Source organism: Enhydra lutris, unplaced genomic scaffold (genome assembly GCF_002288905.1).
Source record: "Enhydra lutris kenyoni isolate GAN:26980312 unplaced genomic scaffold, ASM228890v2 scaffoldscaffold10, whole genome shotgun sequence".
Classification (NCBI taxonomy): Eukaryota; Metazoa; Chordata; class Mammalia; order Carnivora; family Mustelidae; genus Enhydra; species Enhydra lutris.
In genome coordinates, this window is record NW_019154094.1 from 8,913,647 (window position 1) to 8,938,666 (window position 25,020).

The 25,020-nt window shown below is 36.6% G+C and overlaps 1 protein-coding gene across 1 annotated transcript in view; it reads left to right on the forward strand.

Annotated features, from left to right (window-relative positions):
• The window catches only part of LOC111144134 (dedicator of cytokinesis 3), a 588,346-nt gene that overhangs the window by 131,010 nt on the left and 432,316 nt on the right, over window positions 1–25,020 (forward strand). Inside the window, exon 3 of the mRNA XM_022498293.1 lies at window positions 15,227–15,267. Within this exon, the coding sequence (XP_022354001.1) occupies window positions 15,227–15,267 (41 nt within the window). The remainder of the gene's footprint in view (window positions 1–15,226; window positions 15,268–25,020) is intronic.

A 25,020-nucleotide genomic window follows, 5' to 3' on the forward strand; every position in this document is an offset into this window, starting at 1 on the left:
GCTACAAAGGTAGGTTGTCCAGGGTTCTTGTAATAGAAAATCAGACTTTTAAAAAAAATTAACATATAATGTATTATTTGCTTCAGGGGTACATGTCTGTGAATCATCAGTCTTACACAATTCACAGCACTCAACATAGCACATACCCTCCCCAATGTCCATAACCCAGCCACCCCATCACTCCTGCCACACCTCCCACAACCCTCAGTTTTTTCCTGAGATTCAGAGTCATTTATGGTTTGTCTCCCTCCCTGGTCCCATCTTGTTCCATTTTTTCCCCAACCTGCCCCCCGTGGCCCCCTGCACTGCCTCTTAGATTCCTTATATCAGAGAGATCACATGATAATTGTCTTTCTCTGATTGACCTATTTGACTCAGCATAATACCCTCTAGTTCCATCCACGTTGTTGCAAATGGCAAGATTTTTTAATGGCTGCATAGTATTCCATTGTATATATCTACCACATCTTCTTTATCCATTCATCTGTTGATGGGCATCTAGGTTCTTTCCATAGTTTGGCTATTGTGGACATTGCTGCTATAAACATTCAGGTGCACGTGCCCCTTCGGATCACTACATTTTTATCTTTAGGGTGAATACCCAGTAGTGCAATTGCTGGGTTGTAGGGTAGCTCTGTTTTCAACCTTTTGAGAAACCTCCATACTGTTTTCAGAGTGGCTACACCAGCTTGCATCCCCACCAACAGTGTAAGAGGGTTCTCCTTTCTCCACATCCTTACCAACATCTGCCGTTTCCTGACTTGTTCATTTTAGCCATTCTGACTGGTGTGAGGTGGTATCTTATTGTGGTTTTGATTTGTATTTCCCTGATGCCGAGTGATGTTGAGCACTTTTTCATGTGTCTGTTGGCCATCTGGATGTCTTCTTCACAGAAATGTCTGTTCATGTCTTCTGCCCATTTCTTGATTGGATGATTTGTTCTTTGGGTGTTGAGTTTGATAAGTTCTTTATAGATTTTGGATGCTAGCCCTTTATCTGATATGTCATTTGCAAATATCTTCTCTTATTCTGTTAGTTGTCTTTTGGTTTTGTTGACTCTTTCCCTTGCTGTGCAGAAGCTTTTGATCTTGATGAAGTCCCAATAGTTCATGTATGCCCTGGCTTCCCTTGCTTTTGGTGATGTTTCTAGGAAGAAGTTGCTGCGGCTGAGGTTCGAAGAGGTTGCTGCCTGTGTTCTCCTCAACGATTTTGATGGATTCCTATCTCACATTGAGGTCCTTCTTGCATTTTGAGTCTATTTTTGTGTGTGGTGTAAGGAAATGGTCCAGTTTCATTTTTCTGCATGTGTCTGTCCAATATTCCCAACACTATTTGTTGAAGAGACTGTCTTTATTCCATTGAACATTCTTTCCTGCTTTGTTGAAGATTAGTTGACCATAGAGTTGAGGGTCTATTTCTGGGCTCTCTGTTCTGTTCCATTGATCTATGTGTCTGTTTTTGTGCCAGTACCATACTGTCTGATGATGACAGCTTTGTAATAGATCTTGAAGTCTGGAATTGTGATGCCACCAGCTTTGGTTTTCTTTTTCAACATTCCTCTGGTTATTCGGGGTCTTTTTTTATTTGTTCCATTTCTTTGAAAAAATTGATGGCATTTTGATAGAGATTGCATTAAATGTGTCTATTGCTTTAGATAGCATAGACATTTTCACAATATTTGTTCTTCCAGTCCATGAACATGGAACGTTTTTCCATTTCTTTGTGTCTTCCTCAGTTTCTTTCATGAGTACTTTATAGTTTTCTGAGTACAGATTCTTTGCTTCTTTGGTTAGGTTTATTCCTAGGTATCTTATGATTTTGGGTGCAGTTGTAAATGAGATTGACTCCTTAATTTCTCTTTCTTCTGTCTTTCTGTTGGTGTATAGAAATGTAACTGATATCAGCTTTATAATTTATATCCTGACACTTTACTGAATTCCTGTGTGAGTTCTAGCAGTTTTGAAATGGAGTCTTTTGGGTTTTCCACATAAAGTCATCTGCAAAGAGTGAGAATTTGATTTCTTCTTTGCTGATTTGGATGCCTTTTATTTGTTTTTGTTGTCTGATTGCTGAGGCTAGGACTTCTAGTATTATGTTGAATAGCAGTGGCAATAGTGGACAGCATCCTTTCTTGATCAAAACTCTTCACAATGTAGGGATAGATGGTACCTACCTTAATATCATAAAAGCCATCTATGAAAAACCCATAGTGAATATCATTCTCATTGGGGAAAACTTGAGAGCTTTTCCCCTGAGGTCAGGAAAACCAGACATTTAAAAGATGCTTTATTGTGCTTACTAACTAAAAACATCTCTTTCCTGTTGGTTCTTAATGATTTTGGAAATATTTGAGTTGATTTTTTAAAATTCCTTATCTGAGAAGATATAAACCTTTGTTAGATATATATAAAAACCTAAAAGGAATGAGTTTTCTTTCTACTTCCTTCTCTCTTTTCTTCTTACATTTCTTCACTCTCCAGTTCTAAATCTTGCATAGAATGAGTACATTTAGTAAAATTTGTAGCAGATATTTGGTTTTAAGAAAAGGCGATGCCTAGAATTATTGAGCACAGTCCTCATGACCCTCACAATGGTGGCATCCCATGGAGGTGATAGTGTTGTGTTTTTGAAGCTGCTTTGTACTCTACAAAACTGATTTCAATCTTCCTCTCCTCTGTCCTCTGACCTCCCACTGAGAAGCAAGAGTTTATATTGCACTCTAATACATATATATTTAGTTAAGGAAACTGCTTTTGATAAACAATATTGTGAGAATTCATTGGATGAGAAATTACTCACCTTTGTAAACATATGTTATCTGTTTAAGTGTTTACATGAAATCCTGAAGTGGTGATTAATCCTAATTATTCTCTTATTATCATTTTATAAAAACATAAAAAATTAAGTAACATAGAATCATTTGTACCAAAACACCTGTTAGTTATATTGAGGCGTATGGATTACGTGGTTTCTCAATAGTTTTTTTTTAATTTATTTTATTTTTTTTATTTTCAGCATAACAATATTCCTTGTTTTGCACCACACCCAGTGCTCCATGCAATCCGTGCCCTCTCTAATACCCACCACCTGGTTCCCCCAACCTCCCACCCCCTGCCGCTTCAAACCCCTCAGATTGTTTTTCAGAGTCCATAGTCTCTCATGGTTTTTTGTTGAGTAGTACAAGGGAGATTAAGATGTTGCATGGAGCACTGGGTGTGGTGCAAAAACAATGAATACTGTTACACTGAAAATAAATTAAAAAAATGTAAATATGCTTGGGGTGATTAAAAATATTTTTATGCAAAAAAAAAGAAAAACAACCAAAAAAAAAGATGTTAACATGAATGGCATTGCAGTCAGATAAAAAAATGAATTTTCATAAGGTTTAACAAGGTAGCCTCAAGGATTTATGAAATATGAGAAAGTATGGAACAGTGATGACCAGTACTTTGATATTGTGTATATTAAAGGCAACAGAGCTTTCCTGTAAATGTCTCCTAGTGCATATATATAGGAAATTTTCTAAGGACATAATTCTCAACCTTTTCAGACCCAGTGCTAACCTGCCTTCTTTCCTTTTAAAATAGATTTATTGAGATATAATTCACATACCATAAAATTCACCCTTTAAAGACATACAGTTCACTGGTTTTATGGTATAGAGTTGTGCAACTATCACCACTAATTTTAGAATATTTTTATAACCTGAGAAAGAAACCCCACTCCTATTAGTAAACACTTGCAATAATTTTCTACCCCAGCCCCTGGCAACCACTAATCTATTTTCTCTCTGTGGGGTTGCCTATTCTGGAAATTTCATATAAATGTAATTATTTAATTTGTGTCTGGCTTCTTTTAGCACAGTGTTCATGTTTCATCCATGTTGAAGCATGTATCAGAACTTGATTTCTTTTTGGCGCCTTGGTGGCTCAGTCAGTTAAGTGTCTGCCTTCTGCTCAGGTCATGATTCTGGGGTCCTGGGATCGATCTCCACATCAGGCTCGCTGCTCAGTGGGGAGCTTGCTTCTCCCTCTGCCTGCTACTCCCCTTTCTTGTGCTGTCTCTCTCTCCATCAAATAAATAAATAAAATCTTAAAAAAAGAACTTGATTTATTCTTATGGTTAAGTAGTATTTCATTGTAGGCATATACCATATTTTATTTATCCATTCATCAGTGGACAGAAATTTGGGTTGTTTTCACCTTTTGGCTGTTGTGAATAGTGCTTCTGTGAACATTTGTGTGCAAATAGTTATTTGAATACCTGTTAATAAAAAATTTTCTTTGTTATATACGTAAGGGGAATTGTTGGGTCATATGGTAGTTTTATCTTTAACATTTTGAGGAACTAGCAAACTGTCTTCTAAAGTGGCTGCACCATTTTACAAACCTGTCAGTAATGTACAAGAGTTCCAATATCTCCATATCATTGCTAATACTTGTTACTGTCTGTGTTTGTCATTGCACCCATTTCATTGGGGGAGAAATGGTATCTCATTATGGTTTTGATTTTTATTTCTTTAATGACTAATGATGTTGAACTTCTTTTCATGTTTTTATTGGCCATTTGTGTATCTTCTATGGAAAAGTGAAACAATGAAACAGTATTCATTGTAATTCACTTTTACAATACACTTTTTTACAATACAAATTCAATACAAATTCACTTTTACAATTTCACAATAGCCAAATTCACTTTTGTCTGGGGGTGCCTGGGTGGGTCAGTGGGTTAAGCCTCTGCCTTCAGCTCAGGTCATGATCTCAGGGTCCTGGGATCAAGTCCCACATCAGGCTCTCTGCTTGGCAAGGAGCCTGCTTCTCCTCTCCCTCTGCCTACTTGTGATAGATCTCTCTCTCTCTCTCTCTCTGTCAAATAAATAAATAAAAAAGAAACTTAAAAAAAATAAATCTTTTGTCTGTTTAAAAAATTATCTTTTCATTTAGTTATGAGTTCTTCGTGTATTCTAGATACAGGTCTCTTATCAGGTATATGATTTATAAATATTTTTGCCCAGTATGTGGGTTGTATTTTAATTTTTTGATGTCCTTTGAGGAACAAAGCTTTTAATTTTGGTGAAGTCAAATTTATTTATTTTTTTCTGTTGCTTGTGCGTAAAACCAGTGTTTAACCCAAGGTCATGAAGATCTACACTTACTTTTTCTTCTAAGAATTTTTGCATTTTGAAACTATAAATATTTTTAATGTCTTTGGCAACTCAGACTTCCCACAGATTTCCAAAAATTTCTCTAGAATGCAGTAATATCCCCAATTCAATGCTATTGTATAGGGGATAATATACAGAAGTAGAATTTCAGTGTCATATACAATATGCATATAATAAATACTGCTTTGTTTTTGAAAATGGGGACCATTTATTATCACCCTGATACCTGATTGCTCTATATTCCCTTGCCAACACCTGCTATTGTTAGAATTTAAAAGAAAAATTCTAACCAATGTGGTAGATGTGAAATGTTATCCTGTTGTCTGTGTGTCTGTGTGTGTGTATTTGCTTTAGTCAGGTTATTGGGGCATAACTTATGTGCAGTGAATGTCATCCTTTATGGAGTATATTTCTGTGAATTTTGATAAATGTATACTTTTGTAACTATCACCACAGTTAGGATACAGAACTTTTTTTTCTCTCCCCTAAATGTAACATCAGACTCCTTGTAGTCAACCTTCCTTCTTAATCCCTTTCCCCCAGTCCTGGCAACCACTGATTTATTTTCTGTCCCTCTAATTTTGTGTTTTCTACAATGTTATATAAGTGGGATCATACGTTATATAGCTTGTTGTGTCTGGCTTTTTTTTTCACTTTGTATAATGCATTAAAATTCATTCATGTTGTATGTATCTGTGGCTCGTTTTTTTCCAAGTAGTATTTCCTCATACAGATTTAAGCCACATTTTATTTATCCATGTAACCATTGATAGACTTTGAGTTGCTTTATTTTTGGAGATTATAAATAAATGTTATAAATGTTGTATATAGATTTTTGTATGGATTTTTTTTCCTATTGGGTAAATACTTCGAGTTGGGGTTGGAGAGTCATACAGAAAGTGCATTAAAAAATATGCTTTAATTTTTAGAGTAGTTTTAGGCTGCCAGAAAAACTGCACAGAAAGTATAGAGAATTCCCACATATCTCCTACCTCCACACATGTACAGCCTCTTCCACTATCAACATCCACACCAGAATGGGTACATTTGTTAAAATCAGTGAACCTATGTTGGCACATCATTGTCACCCAAGATCCAGAGTATACATCAGGGTTCACTCTTTGTGTAGTACATTCTCTTGGTTTGGATAAATGTTTGATAACATGTATCCACCATTATAGTGTCATACAGAATAGTGTCCCTGCCCTAAAAATTCCCTGCACCTATTTATCCCTTCCTCCCTCCAACCCTTGGCAATCACGGATCTTTTTACTGTCTCTCCATGGTATTGCCTTTTATCAGTGTCATATAGTTGGAATCATAGTATGTGACATTTTCAGATTGGCTTTTCTCATTTAGTAATACACACTTTAAGTTCCTTCATTTTTTTGGTGGCTTGATAGATTATATCTTTTTATCCCTAAATAATATACCAGTGTCTGGATGTACCACTGTTTATTTATCCACTTACCTGAAGGTCATCTTGGTTGCTTCCACATTTTGGCAGTTATGAATAAAGTTGCTATAAATATCCAGGTGCAGGTTTTTGTGTGGACATAAATGTTCACTTCATTTGAGTAAATACCAGAGAGTCAGCCTTATGAATCAAATGGTAAGAGTATATTTAGGTTTGTAAGAAACTGCCAAACAACCTCACAAAATGGCTATACCATTTTGGATTCCCACAAGCAATGAATGAAAGTTCCTGTTGCTCCAAATCCTTATCAGAATTTGGTGTTGTCAATATTTTGATTTTGGCCTTTATGGTAGATATGTAATCGTATCTTATTGTTGTTTTAATTTGTAATTCTTTTAAATTTTTTTTATTATGTTAGTTACCATATAGTACTTCATTCGTTTTTTTAAAAATTTATTTATTTGACAGAGAGAGAGATCACAAGTAGGCAGAGCGGCAGGCAGAGAGAGCAGGGGAAGCAGGCTCCCACTGAGCAGAGAGCCTGATGCAGGGCTTGATCCCAGGCCCCTGAGATCATGACCTGAGCTGAAGGCAGAGGCTTTAACCCACTGAGCCACCCAGGCGTCCCCTTCATTAGTTTTTTTAATTTAATTTTATTTTTTCAGTGTTCCAAGATTCATTGTTTATGTACCACACCCAGTGCTCCATGCAATATGTGCCCTCTTTAATACCCACCACCAGGCTCACCCAACTTCCACTCCCTCCCTTCCAAAACCCCGTTTGTTTCTCAGAGTCCATAGTCTCTCATGCTTCATCTCCCCCTCTGATTTCCCCCAATTCACTTTTCCTTTCCTTCTCCCAATGTCCTCTATGTTATTCCTTATGTTCCACAAGTAAGTGGAACCATATGATAATTGACTTTCTCTGCTTGACTTATTTCACTCAGCATAATGTAGTGTTCCATGGTTCATTGTTTGTGTTTAAAACACCCAGTGCTCATTGCAGTATGTGCCCTCCTTAATACCCATCACTGGGCTAATCCTTCCCCCCAGCCCCCCAGCCCTCTGAAACTCTCAGTTTGTTTCCTGGGGTCCATAGTCTCTCACGGTCTATCTCCCCCTCTGATTCCCCCTGTTCATTTTTCCCTTCCTTCTCTTAATGTCCTCCATGTTGTTCCTTATGTTTCACATATAAGTGAAACCATATGATAATTGTCTTTCTCTGCTTGACTTATTTCACTTAGCATAATCTCTTCTAGTTCCATCTATGTCAATGCAAATGGTGGGTATTCTTCCTTTGTGATTGCTGAGTAGTATTCCATTGTATATATGGACCACATCTTCTCTGTCCATTCATCTGTTGAAGGGCATATCGGCTCCTTTCACAGTTTAGCTATTGTAGACATTGCTACTATGGACATTGGGGTGCATGCGCCCCTTCTTTTCACTACATCAGTGTCTTTGGGGTAAATACCCAGTAGTGCAATTGCTGGGTCATAGGGTAGCTCTATTTTTAACTTTTTGAGGAACCTCCACATTGTTTTCCAAAGTGGCTGTACCAACTTGTATTCCCACCAACAATATGAGGGTTCCCCTTTCTCCACATTGTCTCCAACATTTGTTGTTTCTTCCCTTATCAATTTTTGCCATTCCAACTGGTGTAAGGTGGTATCTCAATGTGGTTTTGATTTTAATTTCCCTGATGGCTAATGATGTTGAACATTTTCTCATGTGTCTGTTAGCCATTTGTATGTCTTCCTTGGAGAAGTGTCTGTTCATGTTTTCTGCCCATTTTTTGACTCAATTATTTGGTTTTCAGGTGGAATTGGGATGCCACCAGCTTTGGTTTTCTTTTTCAACATTCCTCTGAATATTTGGGATCTTTTCTTGTTCCATACAAATTTTAGGATATTAAGGAGGGCATGTATTGCATGCAGCACAAGGTGTGATATATAAACAATGAATCTTGCTTGGATCACTGAAAAAAATAAAATTAAAAAAATTTTTAGGATTATTTGTTCTATTTCTTTGAAAAAAGTTGCTGGTATTTTGAATGAATGGGATTGCATTAAATGTGTAGATTGCTTTAGGTAGCATAGACATTTTAACAGTATTTGTTCTTCTAATCCGTGAGCATGGGACATTTTTCCATTTCTTTGTGTCTTCCTCAGTTTCTTTCATGAGTATCCTATGGTTTTCTGAGTACCAATTATTTGCCTTTTTGGATAGATTTATTCCTAGACATCTTATGGTTTTGGGTGAAATTGTAAATGGGATTGACTCCTTAATTTCTCTTTCTTCTGTCTTATTGTTGGTATTTAGAAATGCAACTGATTTCCATGCATTGGTTTTATATCCTGACACTTTACTGAATTCCTGTTGAGGTCTCACAGTTTTGGGGTGGAATCTTTCAGGTTTTCCACATAAGTATCATATCATCTGCAAAGAGTGAGAGTTTTGATTTCTTTTTTGCTGATTCAGATGCCTTTTATTTCTTTTTGTTGTCTGATTGCTGAGGCTAGGACTTCTAGTACTAGGTTGAATAGCAGTGGTGATCGTGGACATCCCTGCCGTGTTCCTGACCTTGGGGGAAAAGCTCTCAGTTTTTGCCTATTGAGAATTATATTTGCTGTGTGTTTTTCAGAGATGGCTTTTATTATATTGACATAGGTACCCTCTATCCCTACACTGTGAAGTTTGATAAAGAAACGATGCTGTACTTTGTCAAATGCTTTTTCAGCATGTCTTGAGAGTATCATATGGTTCTTGTTCTTTCTTTTATTAATGTATTGTATCACATTGATTGATTTGCAGATGTTGAACCAACCTTGCAGCCCAGGAATAAATCCCCCTTGGTCGTGGTGAATAATCCTTTTAATGTACTGTTGGATCCTACTGGCTAGTATTTTGGTGAGAATTTTTGCATCCATGTTCATCAGGGATATTGGTCTGTAATTCTCTTTTTTGATGGGGTCTTTGTCTGGTTTTGGGATCAAAGTAATGGTGGTCTTGTCAAATGAGTTTGGAAGTTTTTCCTTCCATTTCTATTTTTTGGAAGAGTTTCAGGAGAATAGGTGTTAATTCTTCTTTGAATATTTGGTAGAATTCCCCTGGGGAGCCATGTGGTCCTGGGCTCTTGTTTTTTGGGAGGTTTTTGATGACTGCTTCAACCTTCTTACTGGTTATGGGTCTGTTCATGTTTTCTGTTTCTTCCTGGTTCAGTTTTGATAGTTTATATGTCTCTAGGAATGCATCCATTTCTTCCAGATGGCCTAATTTGCTGGCATACGGTTGCTCATAATATGTGCTTATAATTGTTTGTATTTCTTTGGTGTTGGTTGTGATCTCTCCTCTTTCATTCATGATTTTATTAGTTTGGGTCCTTTTTCTTTTCTTTTCGATACGTCTGGCCAGGGGTTTATTAATCTTATTCTTTCAAAGAAGCAGCTCCTTGTTTCGTTGATTTGTTCTACTGTTCTTTTCGTTTCTATTTGATTGATTTCTGCTCTGACCTCAATTATAGCACTTTTCCTGCTGGGCTTAGGCTTTCTTTGCTGTTCTTTGTCCAGCTGCTTTAGGTGTAGGGTTAGGTTGTGTATTTGAGACCTTTCTTGTTTCTTGAGAAAGGCTTGTATTGCTATATACTTTCCTCTCAGGATCGTCTTTGCTGTGTCCCAAAGATTTTGAAGAGTTGTGTTTTCATTTTCATTTGTTTCCGTGAATTTTTTCAATTCTTCTTTAATTTCCTGGTTGACCCATTCATTCTTTCGTAGGATGCTCTTTAGCCTCCATGTATCTGAGTTATTTCCCACTTTCCTCTTGTGATTGAGTTCTAGTTTCAGAGCATTGTGATCTGAAAGTAGGCAGGGAATGATCCCAATCTTTTGGTACCGGTTGAGACCTGGATTTGTGACCTAGGATGTGATCTATTCTGGAGAATGTTCCATGTGCACTAGCACTAGAGAAGAATGTGTATTCTATTGCTTTGGGATGGAATGTTCTGAATATATCTGTGATGTCCATCTGGTCCAGTGTGTCATTTAAGGCCTTTAAGTGTTTGCTGATCTTTTGCTTGGATGATCTGTGTATTTCAGTGAGGTGGGTGTTAAAGTCCCCTACTATTATTTTATTATTGTCGATGTGTTTCTTTGGTTTTGTTATTAATTGGTTTATATAGTTGGCTTCTCCCATGTTAGGGGCATAGATATTTAAAATTGTTAGATCTTCTTGTTGGAAAGACCCTTTACGTAAGATATAGTGTCCTTCCTCATCTCTTATTACAGTCTTTGGCTTAAAATCTAATTTATGTGATATAAGGATTGCCACCCCCAGCTTTCCTTCAATGTCCATTAGCATGGTAAATTGTTTTCCACCCTGTCTCTTTAAATTTGGAGGTGTCTTTGGGTCTAAAGTGAATCTCTTGCAGACAGCCTATCGATAGGCCTTTTTTTTTTTTTTTAATCCATTCTGATACCCTGTGTGTTTTGATTGGGGGTATTTAGCCCATTGGTGTTCAGGGTAACTATTGAAAGATATGAATTTAGTGCCATTGTAATTGCCTGTAAGGTGACGGTTACTGTATATTGTCTCTGTTCCTTTCTGGTATGTGTTACTTTTAGGCTCTCTCTTTGCTTAGAGGACCCCTTTCAGTATTTCCTGTAGGGCTGATTTGGTGTTTGCAAATTCTTTTAATTTTTCTTTGTCCTGGAAGCTTTTTATCTCTCCTCCTATTTTCAATGAGAGCCTAACTGGGTATAGTATTCCTGGGTGCATAATTTTCTCGTTTAGTGCTCTGAATCTATCACACCAGTTCTTTCTGGTCGGCCAGGTCTCTGTGGATAATTCTGTTGCCAATTTAATATTTCTACCATTGTATGTTACAGACTTCTTTCCTGAGCTGCTTTCAGGATTTTCTCTTTGTCTCTGACACTTGTTAGTTTTACATTAGATGATGGGGTGTTGACCTATTTTTGTTGATTTTGAGGGGGGTTTTGTTGCCTCCTGGATTTTGATGCCTTTTGCATTCCCCAAGTAAGGGAAGTTCTCCGCTATAATTTGCTCCAATATACCTTCTGCGCCTCTCTCTCTTTCTTCTTCTTCTGGGATCCCAATTATTCTAATATTGTTTCATCTTATGGTATCGCTTATTTCTCGAGTACTGATCCAATAGTTGTTTTTCTCTCTTTTTCTCAGCTTCTTTATTCTCCATCATTTGGTCTTCTATATCACCAATTCTCTCTTCTGCACCATTTATCCTAGCAGTTAGAACCTCCATTTTTTATTGCACCTCATTAATAACCTTTTTGATTTTGAGTTGGTTAGATTTTTGTTATTTCTTCAGAAAGGGATTCTCTAGTATCCTCCATGTTTTTTTCAAACCTAGCTAATATCTTTATAGTCATCATTCTGAACTCTAGTTCTGACATCTTACTAATGTTAATATTGATTAGGTCCCTGGCAGTTGGTACTGGTTTTTTTTTTTTTTTTTTGAGGTGAGTTTTTACATTTTGTCATTTTCTTCAGAGAAGAATAGATGAATGAGAGAACAGTATGCTCAAAGGGTAACAATGACCCCAGAAAAATACACACTAAGCAAATCACAAGAGACCCAAAACCTGGGGGAAAGGAAAGGGGAAAAAGAAAAAAGAAAAAAAGAATATGATCACGCTGATGAATAGAACAGAGTCACGTACTAGATTTTGGCACCTCCCAGAATTTTAAAGAAAGAAAAACGTATAGATACACAAAGATAAGGGTAAATATGGTGAAGTGATGGAATATGACTGTAAAGATGAAAATTTAAAAAGATTTTAAAAAGGGAATTTATAAGAATTTGGTGGAGAAAAGAGGGAAAAAGTAAAAAAAAAAAAAGGATGGAATGTGATGAGGTAGAAGAGTAGAACAAAGCCATACACTAGATTTAAGGTATATATTGGTTTGTCAGAAGAACCTGTATCCCAAAATTTTAAAGGAAAAAAAAATATATATCTACACATAGAGACAATGGGGTTCTATCAATGAGGGGCTAGAATATGAGTGTAAAATGAAAATTTAAAAAGATTTAAAAAAGATATTGGTTGAAAAATGGGAGACAAACCATGAAAGACTGTGGACTCTGAGAAACAAACTGAGGGTTTTGGAGGGGAGGGGAGGAGAAGGGTGAGCCTGGTGATAGGTATTAAGGAGGGCATGTATTGCATGGAGCACTGGGTGTGGTGTATAATCAATGAATCTTGTAACACTGAAAAAATAAAATAAAATTTAAATAAAAGGAAAGAGGAAAAATAAAAATAGAAAAAGAAAAAAATAAAGAAAATTTAAAAATTAACTTCGAAAAATGAAAGAATCATGGGGAAAAAGCCATGAATTCTATGCTCTGTATTCCCCTTGCATTGGAGATTTGCAGTTCTCTTTCATCTGTAAACTTGGTCTTGGCTGAATGTTCTTGCTGATCTTCTGGAGAAGGGGCCTATTGCAGTGATTCTCAAATGTCTTGCCCAGGTGGAAGTGCCCTGCCCTTGCCAGGGTCCAGACTAAGGAATCTGCTCAGGTTTGCTCTTGGTAGCTTTTGTTCCCTGAAAGCTTTCCATACAGCTTTGGAGGATGGAATGAAAATGGTGCCCTCCCAATCTGTGGTCCTGGAGGAGTAGAGATCTTGGGGTCCTTCTCCTCCGTGTGCCCTCAGAGAAAAGCAGTCAATCACTCCTGTCTCCCTGGTCTCCAGCCTGCACTTGTGCTCACCTGGCCTGTGACCGAGTGTTTCTATCTTTGGCATATGACCCCATTTGTAGTTTTCAAACCCTGCAGATTTCTGTGGTCTCCTCCTGTGCTGCTGCTCCCCATGCTGCTCCTCCCAGGGGAGGAAGGAGAGTCTCCCTGGATCTGCTGCTCGTTGGGTCCCTGATTGAGGAGTAGTGATCCAAATGTGCTGGGGATTATTGTTTATGGCAACCCCAAGGTGAGAGCCCACTCTCCTTCTTACTGCTGACTTCCCCACTCTGATACCTGGGAGCTCTGCCATACTCAGGCACCCCTGGTCTTTCTGTGACCTCGATGGTTCTGAGACCATACTGTCCCAGCGAGGCTTCCACCCCCCACTTAGCCACCCTCAGTGGAACCAACTTCTAAAAATTCTGATTTTGTGTTCCGCTGCTCTGTCACTTGCCAGGAGTCTGCTTACCGAGGGTCCCTCCCCTACTGTCTATCTTCCCAAATATCATCTGGGTTCACATCTTTACGTGTCCTACCTTCCAAAAGTTGTGGCTTTTCTGTTCATAGAATTGCTGCTATTTTTTCCTTCGATCTCCTGTTGAGTTTGTAGGTGTTCAGAATGCTTTGATAACTATCTAGCTGAATTCTTAGGAGCAGACAAAATTTAGGTCTTCTATTCCTCCGTTATCTTGCTCCTGGGGTTTTTCATTTTCAAATTTTACACAAGGCTTGCAGCAAGGGAGATGGGAAAGGACAAGTTAAAAAGATCTTTGTTTTTAACGAGATTCAGATTTCTTGAATAAGTACTATTTGGATTATTTCAGGTCTTTGGTTTACTTCTAGAGTTCTATAGAATTTGATTTTGGCAGTTTTTGCCAGGATTCTAATTGCTTTTATTAAGGAAAAGCTTTTTGGAGATCCTTCTCTGCCATTCCTGCTGATACCATTTTCTGTTCTGTTTCTTAAGCTATTATAAAATCTCACTTTTGGTAAATCACTTTTTTCTTTTTAATAAATGAAGATACTGAAATTCTCAAGGTTTAAATTGAGTTATTAAAAGTTATTACTTCAGCTGTTGTACTAAACATAAAGAAGGATATTTCTTCTTTTATTGTTTGTTATGATTTCAGGAAAGTTGATTTTTTTCCCTCATAGCTTGTTGCAAGATTTAAAGGTTAATACATAGAAAGAACAATATGTCAATTCCAGTACATGAAATTAAGAACAGTAAGCTCTCAGTCATTATTAGCTATTATCAATAATGTCCTTTTCTTCATCTTCCTCCTTTCAGTACAGCTCATTGGAACTTTTCCCTCTTATACCATAGCAGAGCAACTATAACAAACCTCTGAGAATAATAGATTGGAATTGAGAAAAGTTGGTAATGAAATTTCCTTTCTCTGAAAATTGTTTTTATTGTGTAATTGAAACTTTGATTCTTATTGCTGTGTATGAATGCTAAGAGGCAATAACTGAAGCACAGATGTCAACTTTAGCATCTGGAAAGCCAAGAAATGAGCAAAGTGTAGTTTTGTGCATGGGACACTGAATGATATCAGGAAGCAAAAAGTCTGGACTATAGTCTGTATCTAGTACCAAAAAAGCTATATGATTTTGGCATTTTTCTGCCCCTCACAGTTTCATCTGGAAATTTTCATAGAGTTGAATTACATGTCCTCTGAGGCCTTTTTTAGTTTTTTGGGCTTTATTCAGTTGAAAGTTATATCTTTTGAAGAAAATTGGAAATGTATTTAATGTAAGACTGTTCCTTTTAAAGTACTCAGTAAAGGCATAAGTAGTGAGGCTTTACTAGAAAGGTTTGCATTAATTTTTCACTCTAAAATATCACATTATATAAATAAATAAAATACATTATGTGTTTTATAGGAAAAAATGACAATATGAATTTAATATCTTTTGTATGCTTTGTTTTAGGTTGGTACAGAGGAGTTTCAACAAAGAAGCCAAATGTAAAGGTAATGAAAAGTTTATTGTTACCGTTTCTAATGTAAGAAGTGACCTAGTATGTTTATTTGCTATAAAAACAATTCTTACTTGTCCATCTTTTAATCTTTTACAATAGCCACACTCTTTCTTTCCTTTACAGAGCTGTATTAGACCCTACCCTGCTCTATGTCAGCAGCATTAAAATTTTTTTTAAAAGGACAGAAAACACATGTATGATCATAGCTGCAAAACTCATTTTGAAAAAGCCTGTTTAAGATATTTAATATTTTTTCCTTCAAGTATTTGACAAAAAGTAAATTGACCTCATAACCAACACCAAAGAAATACAAACAATTGTAAGAGAATATTGGAAACAATTACATGCCAACAAATTGGGCAATTTGGAAGAAATGGATAAATTCCTAAAAACATGTAAAGTACCAGAACTGAAACAGTAAGAAATAGAAAACTTAAACAGACCCACAACAGACAAAGAAATTGTAATAAAAAATCTCCCAACAAATAAGAATCTAAATTAAAAAAAAAAAGAATCTAGGGCCGGGTAGCTTCTCAGGGAATTACACTAAATATTTATTTATTTATTTAAAAGATTTTATTTGTTTATTTGACAGCAAGAGAGGAAACACAAGCAGAGGGAGTGGGAGAGGGAGAAGCAGACCTCCTGCCACGCAGGGAGCCTGATGTGGGACTGGATCCCAGGATGCTGGAATCATGACCTGAGCTGAAGGCAGATGCTTAATGACTGAGCCATGCAGGTGCCCCTATACCAAACACTTAAAACAGAATTAATATCTATTCTTCTGAAGCTGTTCCAAAAAATAGAAATGGAAGGAAAACTTCTAAACTCATTCTTTGAGTCCAGCATTACCTTAATCCTAAAACTATGCAAAGACCCCATGGAAAATGAGAATTACAAACCAATATCCCAGATGGACATGGATAAAGAAATTCTTACCAAGGGGATGCCTGGGTGGCTCAGTCTATTAAGCATCTGCCTTCGGCTCAGGTCATGAGCCCATGGTCCTGGGATTGAATCTTGCATCAGGCTACTTGCTCAGCAGGGGGTCAGCTTCTCTCTCTGCCTGCTCTGCCTGCTCTTCCTGCTGCTCTCCCTGCTTGTGCACTTGCTCTCTGTCTCTGTCTGTCTCTCTGAACAAATGAATAAAATCTTAAAAAAATTCTTACCAAGATAGTAGCTAATAGGATCCAACAATACATTAAAAGGGTTATTCACCTCAACCAAGTGGATTTATTCCTGTGTTGCAGAAGTGATTCACTGTCCACATACCAATCAACTTGCTACACCACAATAACAAAGGGTAAGAACTATATGATCCCCTCAATAGATGTAGAAAAGCATTTGACAAAATACAGCACCATTTCTTGATAAAAAACCATCCACAATGGAACGATAGAGGGATTATACCTCAACATCATAAATGCCATATATGAAAGATCTGTCCTTAATGGGGAAGAACTGAGAGCTTTTCCCCTATGGTCAGGTACATGACAGGGATGTTCACTGTCGCCAGTATTGTTCAGTATAGTACTGGAAGTCCTAGCCTCAGCAATCCGACAACAAAAAGAACTAAAGAAATAAACTAACGAAATAAAAAGCATGCAGATTGGTAAAGAAGTCAAACTTTTACTCTCTGCAGATGACATGATGGTCTATGGAGAAAACCCAAAGACTCCACCAAAAAATTGCTAGAACTCATACAGGAATTCAGCAAAGTCACAGGATATAAAATCAATGCACAGAAGTCTGTTGCATTTCTGTACACCAATAATGGGTCAGTAGAAAAAGAAATCAAGGGATTGATCCTGTTTACAGTTGTACCAAAAACTGCAAGATATTTAGGCATAAACCTAACTAAAGAGGTAAAAGATGGATACTCTGAAAACTATAGAACACTTATGAAATAAATTGAGGAAGACAAAAAACTGGAAAAATCTTCCATGCTCATGGATTGGAAAAAAAATATTGTTAAAATATCCATACTACTCAAAGCTATCTATACATTGAATGCAATCCCTACCAAAATAGCATGAGCATTTTTCACAGAGCTGGAAGAAAAAATTCTAAAATTAATATGGAATCAGAAAATACCCTGAAAATCCAAAGTAATGTAGGGAAAAAAAAAAAAAAACCAAAGCTAGAGGAATCACAATTCCAGACTTCAAGCTGTATTACAAAGCAATAGTCATCAAAACAGTATGGTACTAGTACAAAAACAGACATATAGATCAATGGAACAGAATAGAAAACCCAGAAATGGACCTCACCTGATCTTCAACAAAACAGGAAAGAATATCTAATGGAAAAAAGATAATCTCTTCAACAGATGGTGTTGGAGAAGTTGGGACAGCCACATGAAGAAGAATGAAACCGGACCACTTTCTTAAACGGTACACAAAATAAATTCAAAGTGGATGAAAGACCTAAATATGATAGGAATCCATCAAAATCCTAGAGGAAAACACAGGCAGCATCCTCTTTGACCTCAGCCTCAGCAATTTCTTGCTAGACATGTCTCCAGAGGCAGGGGAAACAAAAGCAAAAGTAAACTATTGGGACTTCATCAGGATGAAAAGCTTCTGCACAGCAAAGGAAACAGTCAACTAAACCAAAAGCCAACTGACAGAATGGGAGAAGATATTTGCAAGTGACATATCAGATAAAGGGCTAGTATCCAAAACTTATAAAGAACTTATCGGACTCAACACTCGAAGAACAAATAATCCAATCAAGAAATGGGCAGAAGACACGAGCAGACATTTCTCCAATGAAGACATCCAGATGGCCGACAGACACATGAAAAAGTGCTCAGCATCACTTGACATCAGGGAAATACAAATCAAAACCACAAGACCAATGATGTACTGTACCTTGGCTAATTGAATGAAAAAAAAAAAACCTAGAATGAGATACCACCTCACACCAGTCAGAATGGTTAAATTAACAAATCAAGAAACAATAGTTGTTGGTGATGATGCAGAGAATGGGAACCCTTTTTACACTGCTGGTGGGAATCCAAACTGGTGCAGCCATTCTGGAAAACAGTATGGAGGTTCCTCAAATAGTTAAATGTAGAGCTACCCTATGACCTAGCAATTATACTCAAAGGATACAAAAATAGTGTTTTGAAGGGGCACATGCACTCCAATATTTAGCAGCAATGTCCATAATAGCCAAACTGTGAAAAGAGCCCAGGTGCTTGTCAACAGATGAATGGATAAAGAATATGGAGTGTGTGTACACACACACACACACACACACACACACACACACGAATATTATACAGCCATCAAAAAGAATGAAATGTTGCCATTTGCAACAATGTGGATGGAACTAGAGGGTATTATGATAAGTGAAATAAGTTACTCAGAGAAAGACAATTATCATATTTCACTCGTGGAATTTAAGAAACAAAACAGATGAATATAAGGGAAGGGAAGGGAAGGAAAAATAAAAGATAAAAACAGAGAAGAAGGCAAACCATAGGAGACTTTTAACTATAGGGAGCAAACTGAGGGTTGTTGGAGGGAGGTGGGTGAGGTTATGGGGTAATTTGGTGATGGGCATTAAGGAGGGCACTTGTTAAAATGAGCACTGGGTGTTATATTCAAGTGATGAATCACTAAATTCTACCCCTGAAGCTAATGATACACTGTATGTTAACTAAATTGAATTTAAACAAAAAACTTCTTGAGGAGGGCATGTGTGGTGATGGGTAATGGATATTATATTGCAATTAATGAATTGTTGAACACTATGTCAAAGCCTAATGATGTCAATTATGATATGGTTTCATTTATTTGTGGAACATATGGAATAGCATTCAGAACATTAGGAGAAGGAATGGAAAAATGAATGGAGGGGAACAGAGGGGGAAATGAACCATGAGAGACTATAGACTCTGAGGAATAAATTGAGGGTTTTAGAGGGGACAGGAGTGGGGGGATGGGTGAGCCCAGTGGTGGGTACTAAGGAGGGGTACGTGTTACTTGGAGCACTGGGTGTTATACGCAAACAGTGAATCATGGAACACTACATCAAAAACTAATGTATTGTACGGTGACTAATGTAACATAATTTAAAAAAATAATGTATTATGTGTCGGTTAATTGAACATAATAAAAATGAGTTAAAAATTTTTTAATATATATATTTTTTATTTATTTTCTGCATAACAGTATTCATTATTTTTGCACCACTCCCAGTGCTCCATGCAATCCGTGCCCTCTCTAATACCCACCACCTGGTTCCCCCAACCTCCCACCCCCCGCCGCTTCAAACCCCTCAGATTGTTTTTCAGAGTCCATAAAAATTTTTTTAAAAAGTAAGTTGACTTATTCATAGTCCTAGTCTTGTGGAGCTGTGTGTTTTTTTAGACAAATTAATTTCTAAAATACAAAATGGAAAAAACTTTCAAATAATTTTCAATTAAATGCCCTTGTTGATGACCAAATTCTCGTTAAAACATGAATGTAAACAAGACTTTTTATGAACTAAGGTTTATATATTTATTCTGTTACCAATTAATATTAATTTGATCAAACAAAATATATTTTAAGTGGCAGATATAATACATTTAGGAACATTTTTCTCTGGTAATGCATTTGCAAAAATTTCTACCTACTCTTTCATATAATTAATGTTATCAGTTTTCTTATATTTTTCTGTAGCTTACTATTTAATATATTATGCTTTTTTCTAATAGAGAAAAATATTGAAATTATCATGTACTATTTTTATTAAAAAAGAAAATTGTTCAGAACTCTAACCAGCAATTTTGCCAGAAGAATTGTTCATTTTGTTAGTTTTTAAGGTAAGGATTATAAGAAGGCAGCATTTTCAAATTTTAATTTCTTCCAGCCAGGGCTTCTTATCCTTGGCATTGTGCCCACTTGGGGCCAGATAATTCTTCATTGTGGGGAGTTGTCTTGTGCATTTTAAGATGTTTAGCAGCATATATGACCTCTACTCAGTAAATGTCGGTAACACTTTCTCTCTCAAGTTGTGGCAATGAAAAATGTCTGCAGACATTGCCAAAGTCCTCTCTCCTCTACCACCCCCCAGGGGGTGGTATGGTGGTGGTAGTGGTAAAATTGCCCCTGATTTAAAACCACTGCTCATAGGTAATTTTTTTCTTGTGTTTCTGGTTTTCTTTTTAAAAGATTTTATTTATTGGGGTGCCTGGGTGGATCAGTGGGTTAAGCCTCTGCCTTCGGCTCAGGTCATGATCTCAGGGTCCTGGGATCAAGCCCCACATAGGGTTCTCTGCTCAGCAGTGAGCCTGCTTCCCCCATCTCTCTGCCTGCCTCTCCCTACCTGTGATCTCTCTCTCTCTGTCAAATAAATAAATAAAATCTTTGTTTTAGAAAAACAAAGAATTTGGAGTTTGTTTTAGAAAAACAAAGATTTTATTTATTTATTAGACGGAGAATAAGCTAGGTGGAGGGAGTGGGGCAGAATGAGAGGGAGAAGCAGATTCTCCATTGAGCAGGGAGCCCGATAGGGGACTCAATTCTAGGACCCTGAAATCATGACCTGAGCTGATGGCAGATGCTCAACCAGCTGAGCCACCCAGGCGCCCCAGTCAGAGTTCTATTTTAGAGTGAAGAAAAGGTGCTCAGAATCTCATACCTATTTTCTAAACTCCTTCTCCTACAACAGAGGTGTTTAGAGACTGTGGGATAGGCCACTTTGTAATTAATATAAGCAGTGATTTCATAAGCTAATCAAAGTGAAGAAACCAAATTAAACTAATCTTAAATATTAGAGCTCATTTTGTCTAATCAGACTCATTTAATTTCTTTAATTTTGACTAATGTGGTACTTCTGAGATTGTGTATTTTGGTAATAAAAACTTCATTTTAGAATCTTAGATTATTGTAGCATTTATTAATAATGTATCTATATACCTTTTAATAGCTTGCATTTGTATTATATTTTGTACTTGTATTCTTAACCTTTAACAATTTAACAGATGGAAATGAGATACTTTGCAATGATACTTTGTGGAAATAGTAGTGAAAATTCTTTAGTGTTTGTAAAATATAATCATTTAATGATTCCACACACTTAAAGTGATAAAAAATGCATTTCTATGTGTCTTTTATTTGTTGTGATATTATAGTCCCAATAAGTAAAAATTCCAGCAGGTTTTTCATAGATGTTAGTGGTTAAGGAAAATTAAAAGGTGACTTATTACTATGTCTTTTTTTTAACATTTTTAAAAATTTATTTTCAGCATAACAGTATTCATTGTTTTTGTACCACACCCAGTGCTCCATGCAATCCGTGCCCTCTATTACTATGTCTTGAGTTGTGTGTGATTTTTACAAAAATAAACTTGAAATAGCTCAAATAAAATAATATCTGAAATAGATAACAAATATAGTGTTCAGAAATCTTAATAAATAGTAAAACATTTCTTTCTATAAACAGATTTTAAAAAGTGTCAAAGCTTAATTGTTTGGATTGAAAAGATGTGGTTCATATATACAAGGGAATATTACTCAGCCATCAGAAAGGATAAATACCCATCATTTGCATCCACATGGAGGAAACTGGAGGGTATTATGCTAAGTGAAATTGGTAAAGCAGAGGAGGACAATTATCATATGGTTTCACTCATATGTGGAATATAAGGAATAGTGCATAGGACCATAGGGGAAAGGAGGGAAAGGTGAATGGGAAGAAATCAGAGAGGGAGACAAACCATGAGAAGCTCTGGACTCTGGGAGATAAATTGAGGGTCGCAGAAGGGAGGGTTGGGCTATCGGGTAACTGGATGATGGTCATTAAGAAGGGCACATGATCTGATGAGCACAGGGTGTTACATGCAACTAATGACTCAGTGAGCACTACATCAAAAACTAATGATGTACTGTATGTTGTACTTATATAATACATGACCTTAATGAAAAAAAGGAAAAAATAGGGTTTATTGGAGAAACAGTAAGCACCTGTTAAAGATACATATTGAAGTGTTTACAGATGCTTTCTAAAATTTGCTCTGAAGTACTGTAGTAGGTAAAAATGTGTATGTGGGATTAATAAATCAAGATTGGCAAAATGTTCATAATCATTAAAGGTGATTGAGAGGTTCATGTAGGTTCAGTGTGTTTTTCTGTCTAATTCTATATGTATTTGAAATGAGGATAACATTATTAGTTATTTCATATTATTTTCATAGAATTGTTACAAGGAATCAATAAACTTACATGCAGCTCTTAACACAGTGCTTAGCACATGATAATAACACAATAAATATCTGCTTCTTTTGTTATAACAATTACTGTTATGATACCACAGGGTTTGCAAGTGAGACTTTAAAGACTTGACAACACCTCAGAGGACAAAAAAAGAGGAACTAGCACAAAGAGACTGAGAAATAGAGGTGACAGTTGGCTAATGAGATCTGAAAGTTTTTTTTAAGGGGTAATTAATGATTTCAAGTATTGTGGAGTGGTCTAGTAGAATGGGTACTGAATAAGGGCTATGTTTGGCAGTTAGAAGGCCGTTGGTGATTTTTAAGGGAATCTGATTTAATAGCATAATAGTGGCAGAAAACCAGAGTCTAGTGAGTAGGCTATGGGTGAAAGGAAGAAAATGGATATAGGTTCTAAAGAATATAAGCTTGTTGTTTTGGGGAGTAGAAGACTGATGAACATTTTGAATTTGATTTATGTAAAGATCTAGAAAATACTAGTAATTTATAATGCCTTTAGTTCAGTGGTTACCTGTCAATAATGTTGAAGAGATGGATGGATTGCAAAAAGATATGAGAAAACTTCTGGTGATGATGCAAATTTCTTTATTTTTTTATTTTATTTTTTTAAAGATTTTATTTATTTATTTGACAGACAGAGATCACAAGTAGGCAGAGAAGCAGGCAGAGAGAGAGGAGGAAGCAGGCTCCCTGCTGAGCAGAGAGCCCGATACGGGGCTCGATCCCAGGACCCCGGGATCATGACCCAAGCCGAAAGCAGAGGCTTTAACCCACTGAGCCACCCAGGTGCCCCACAAATTTCTTTATTTTAATTGTGCCCATGATTTCACTGTAAATATACTATATGCCAAAAGGCATCAAATTCCACACTGTAAATATGTACAGTTTAGGGTGTATCAGCTATACCTCAATTAATTTGTTTTAAAAAAGCAAGTAAGTGGCTTTTATATCAAGCCCTGAAGATGTGATTTCATATTTATTCTGAGAGTTATCATTTCAGGTTCTCAATTTACTTTCTAGTTTTAATGGTTAATTTTGTTACAGACTTGGTCAAATATCAAGTAATACTGAGAATTTTCTAATGATTTTTTTTTGAAGGAAAACTGTAGTTGCCATCAATAGGAGTTCTCCTAACTGAAAACTTTTTTAAAGGTGAACTTTTATCATTGTTACTCAGCATTGGAATTCTGTACTTGTGGTTTGGAATTTATCTAACAGCCACATGTTAAGTGTACTCCATGGATGGGCCTTATTATTAGTGTGTTTGTATTGTTGTAGGTGGGGAGAAAGTGGTAGATGTTGAAAAGAAGGAAGGCTCTAGGTGATATTTTGTGCCAGGCTTACTCCTTGTGTTTGGAAGTCTTCCAGACAACTCCTAGGTTTGAAGATTTGCTATGAGGACACACAGGATTCATTATATAGTTGCACTCAAAGCTGTGAATTACTGCAGTGAAGAATACAAATCAAAATCAGCAAAGGGAAAGGATTCATGGGCTCAAGTCTGGGGAAATCAGGCAAAAGGTTCCAAGAGTCCTTTTCCAATGGAGTCACACAGAACAAACCTAATTCCTCCAACAACACTTTGACAACATGTGCGAAGTGTTGCCAACCAGAGAAGCTTGTTTGAAACCTGGTACCCTGTGTTTTTATTGGGCAGTGGTCAGATAGATAGCATCTGCCTAACGTGTAACAAATGTCCATACTCCCAGAAGGAAATCAGGTATTTATCATATGGTTTGTGCCAAATAGTTTAGGCACAGTGAGCAAATGTTATCAGTTAATGGCGAGAACCCTACCCAAATTTAAGTTTAAAATAAGTATGAGAGTTTCATTTGGCCCATGTTTTCAGAAACACTTCTCATTTTTAGTCTTTTAAATTTTAGCCATTCATATGGATGGCATAGCAGTATCTTGTTATTATCTTAATTTTTATTTCCCTGATGACTAAAGAGGTTGAACACTTTTCCAAATGTTTATTAGCCTTTCACCTCATTTTTCTGTGTAGTGTCTGTTCATGTCTCTCACTCATATTTTACTGTTTTTTTATTGAATTATATGAATTTGTTATTCTGAATATAAGTCTTTGTAAATATACTCTTTTACTCTGTGTCTTGCCTTTTATATTAATTATTTTTATTAACATATAATGTATTATTTTCCCCAGGGATACAGGGATACAGGTCTGTGAATTGTTAGGCTTACACACTTCACAGCCCTCATCATAGCACATATCCTCCCCAATGTCCATAACCCAACCACCCTCTCCATACCCCTCCACCCTCAGCAACCCTGTTTCCTTTTGTGAGATTAAGAGTCTCTTATGGTTTGTCTCCCTCCTGATCCCATCTTGTTTCATTTTTTTCCTTCCCTACTCCCCAAACCCCCCACTCAGCCTCTCAAATTCCTTATATCAGGGAGATCATATGAAAATTGTCTTTCTTTGATTGACTTATTTTGCTCAATATAATACCCTCTAGTTCCATCCACATCATTGCAAATGGCAAGATTTCATTTCTTTTG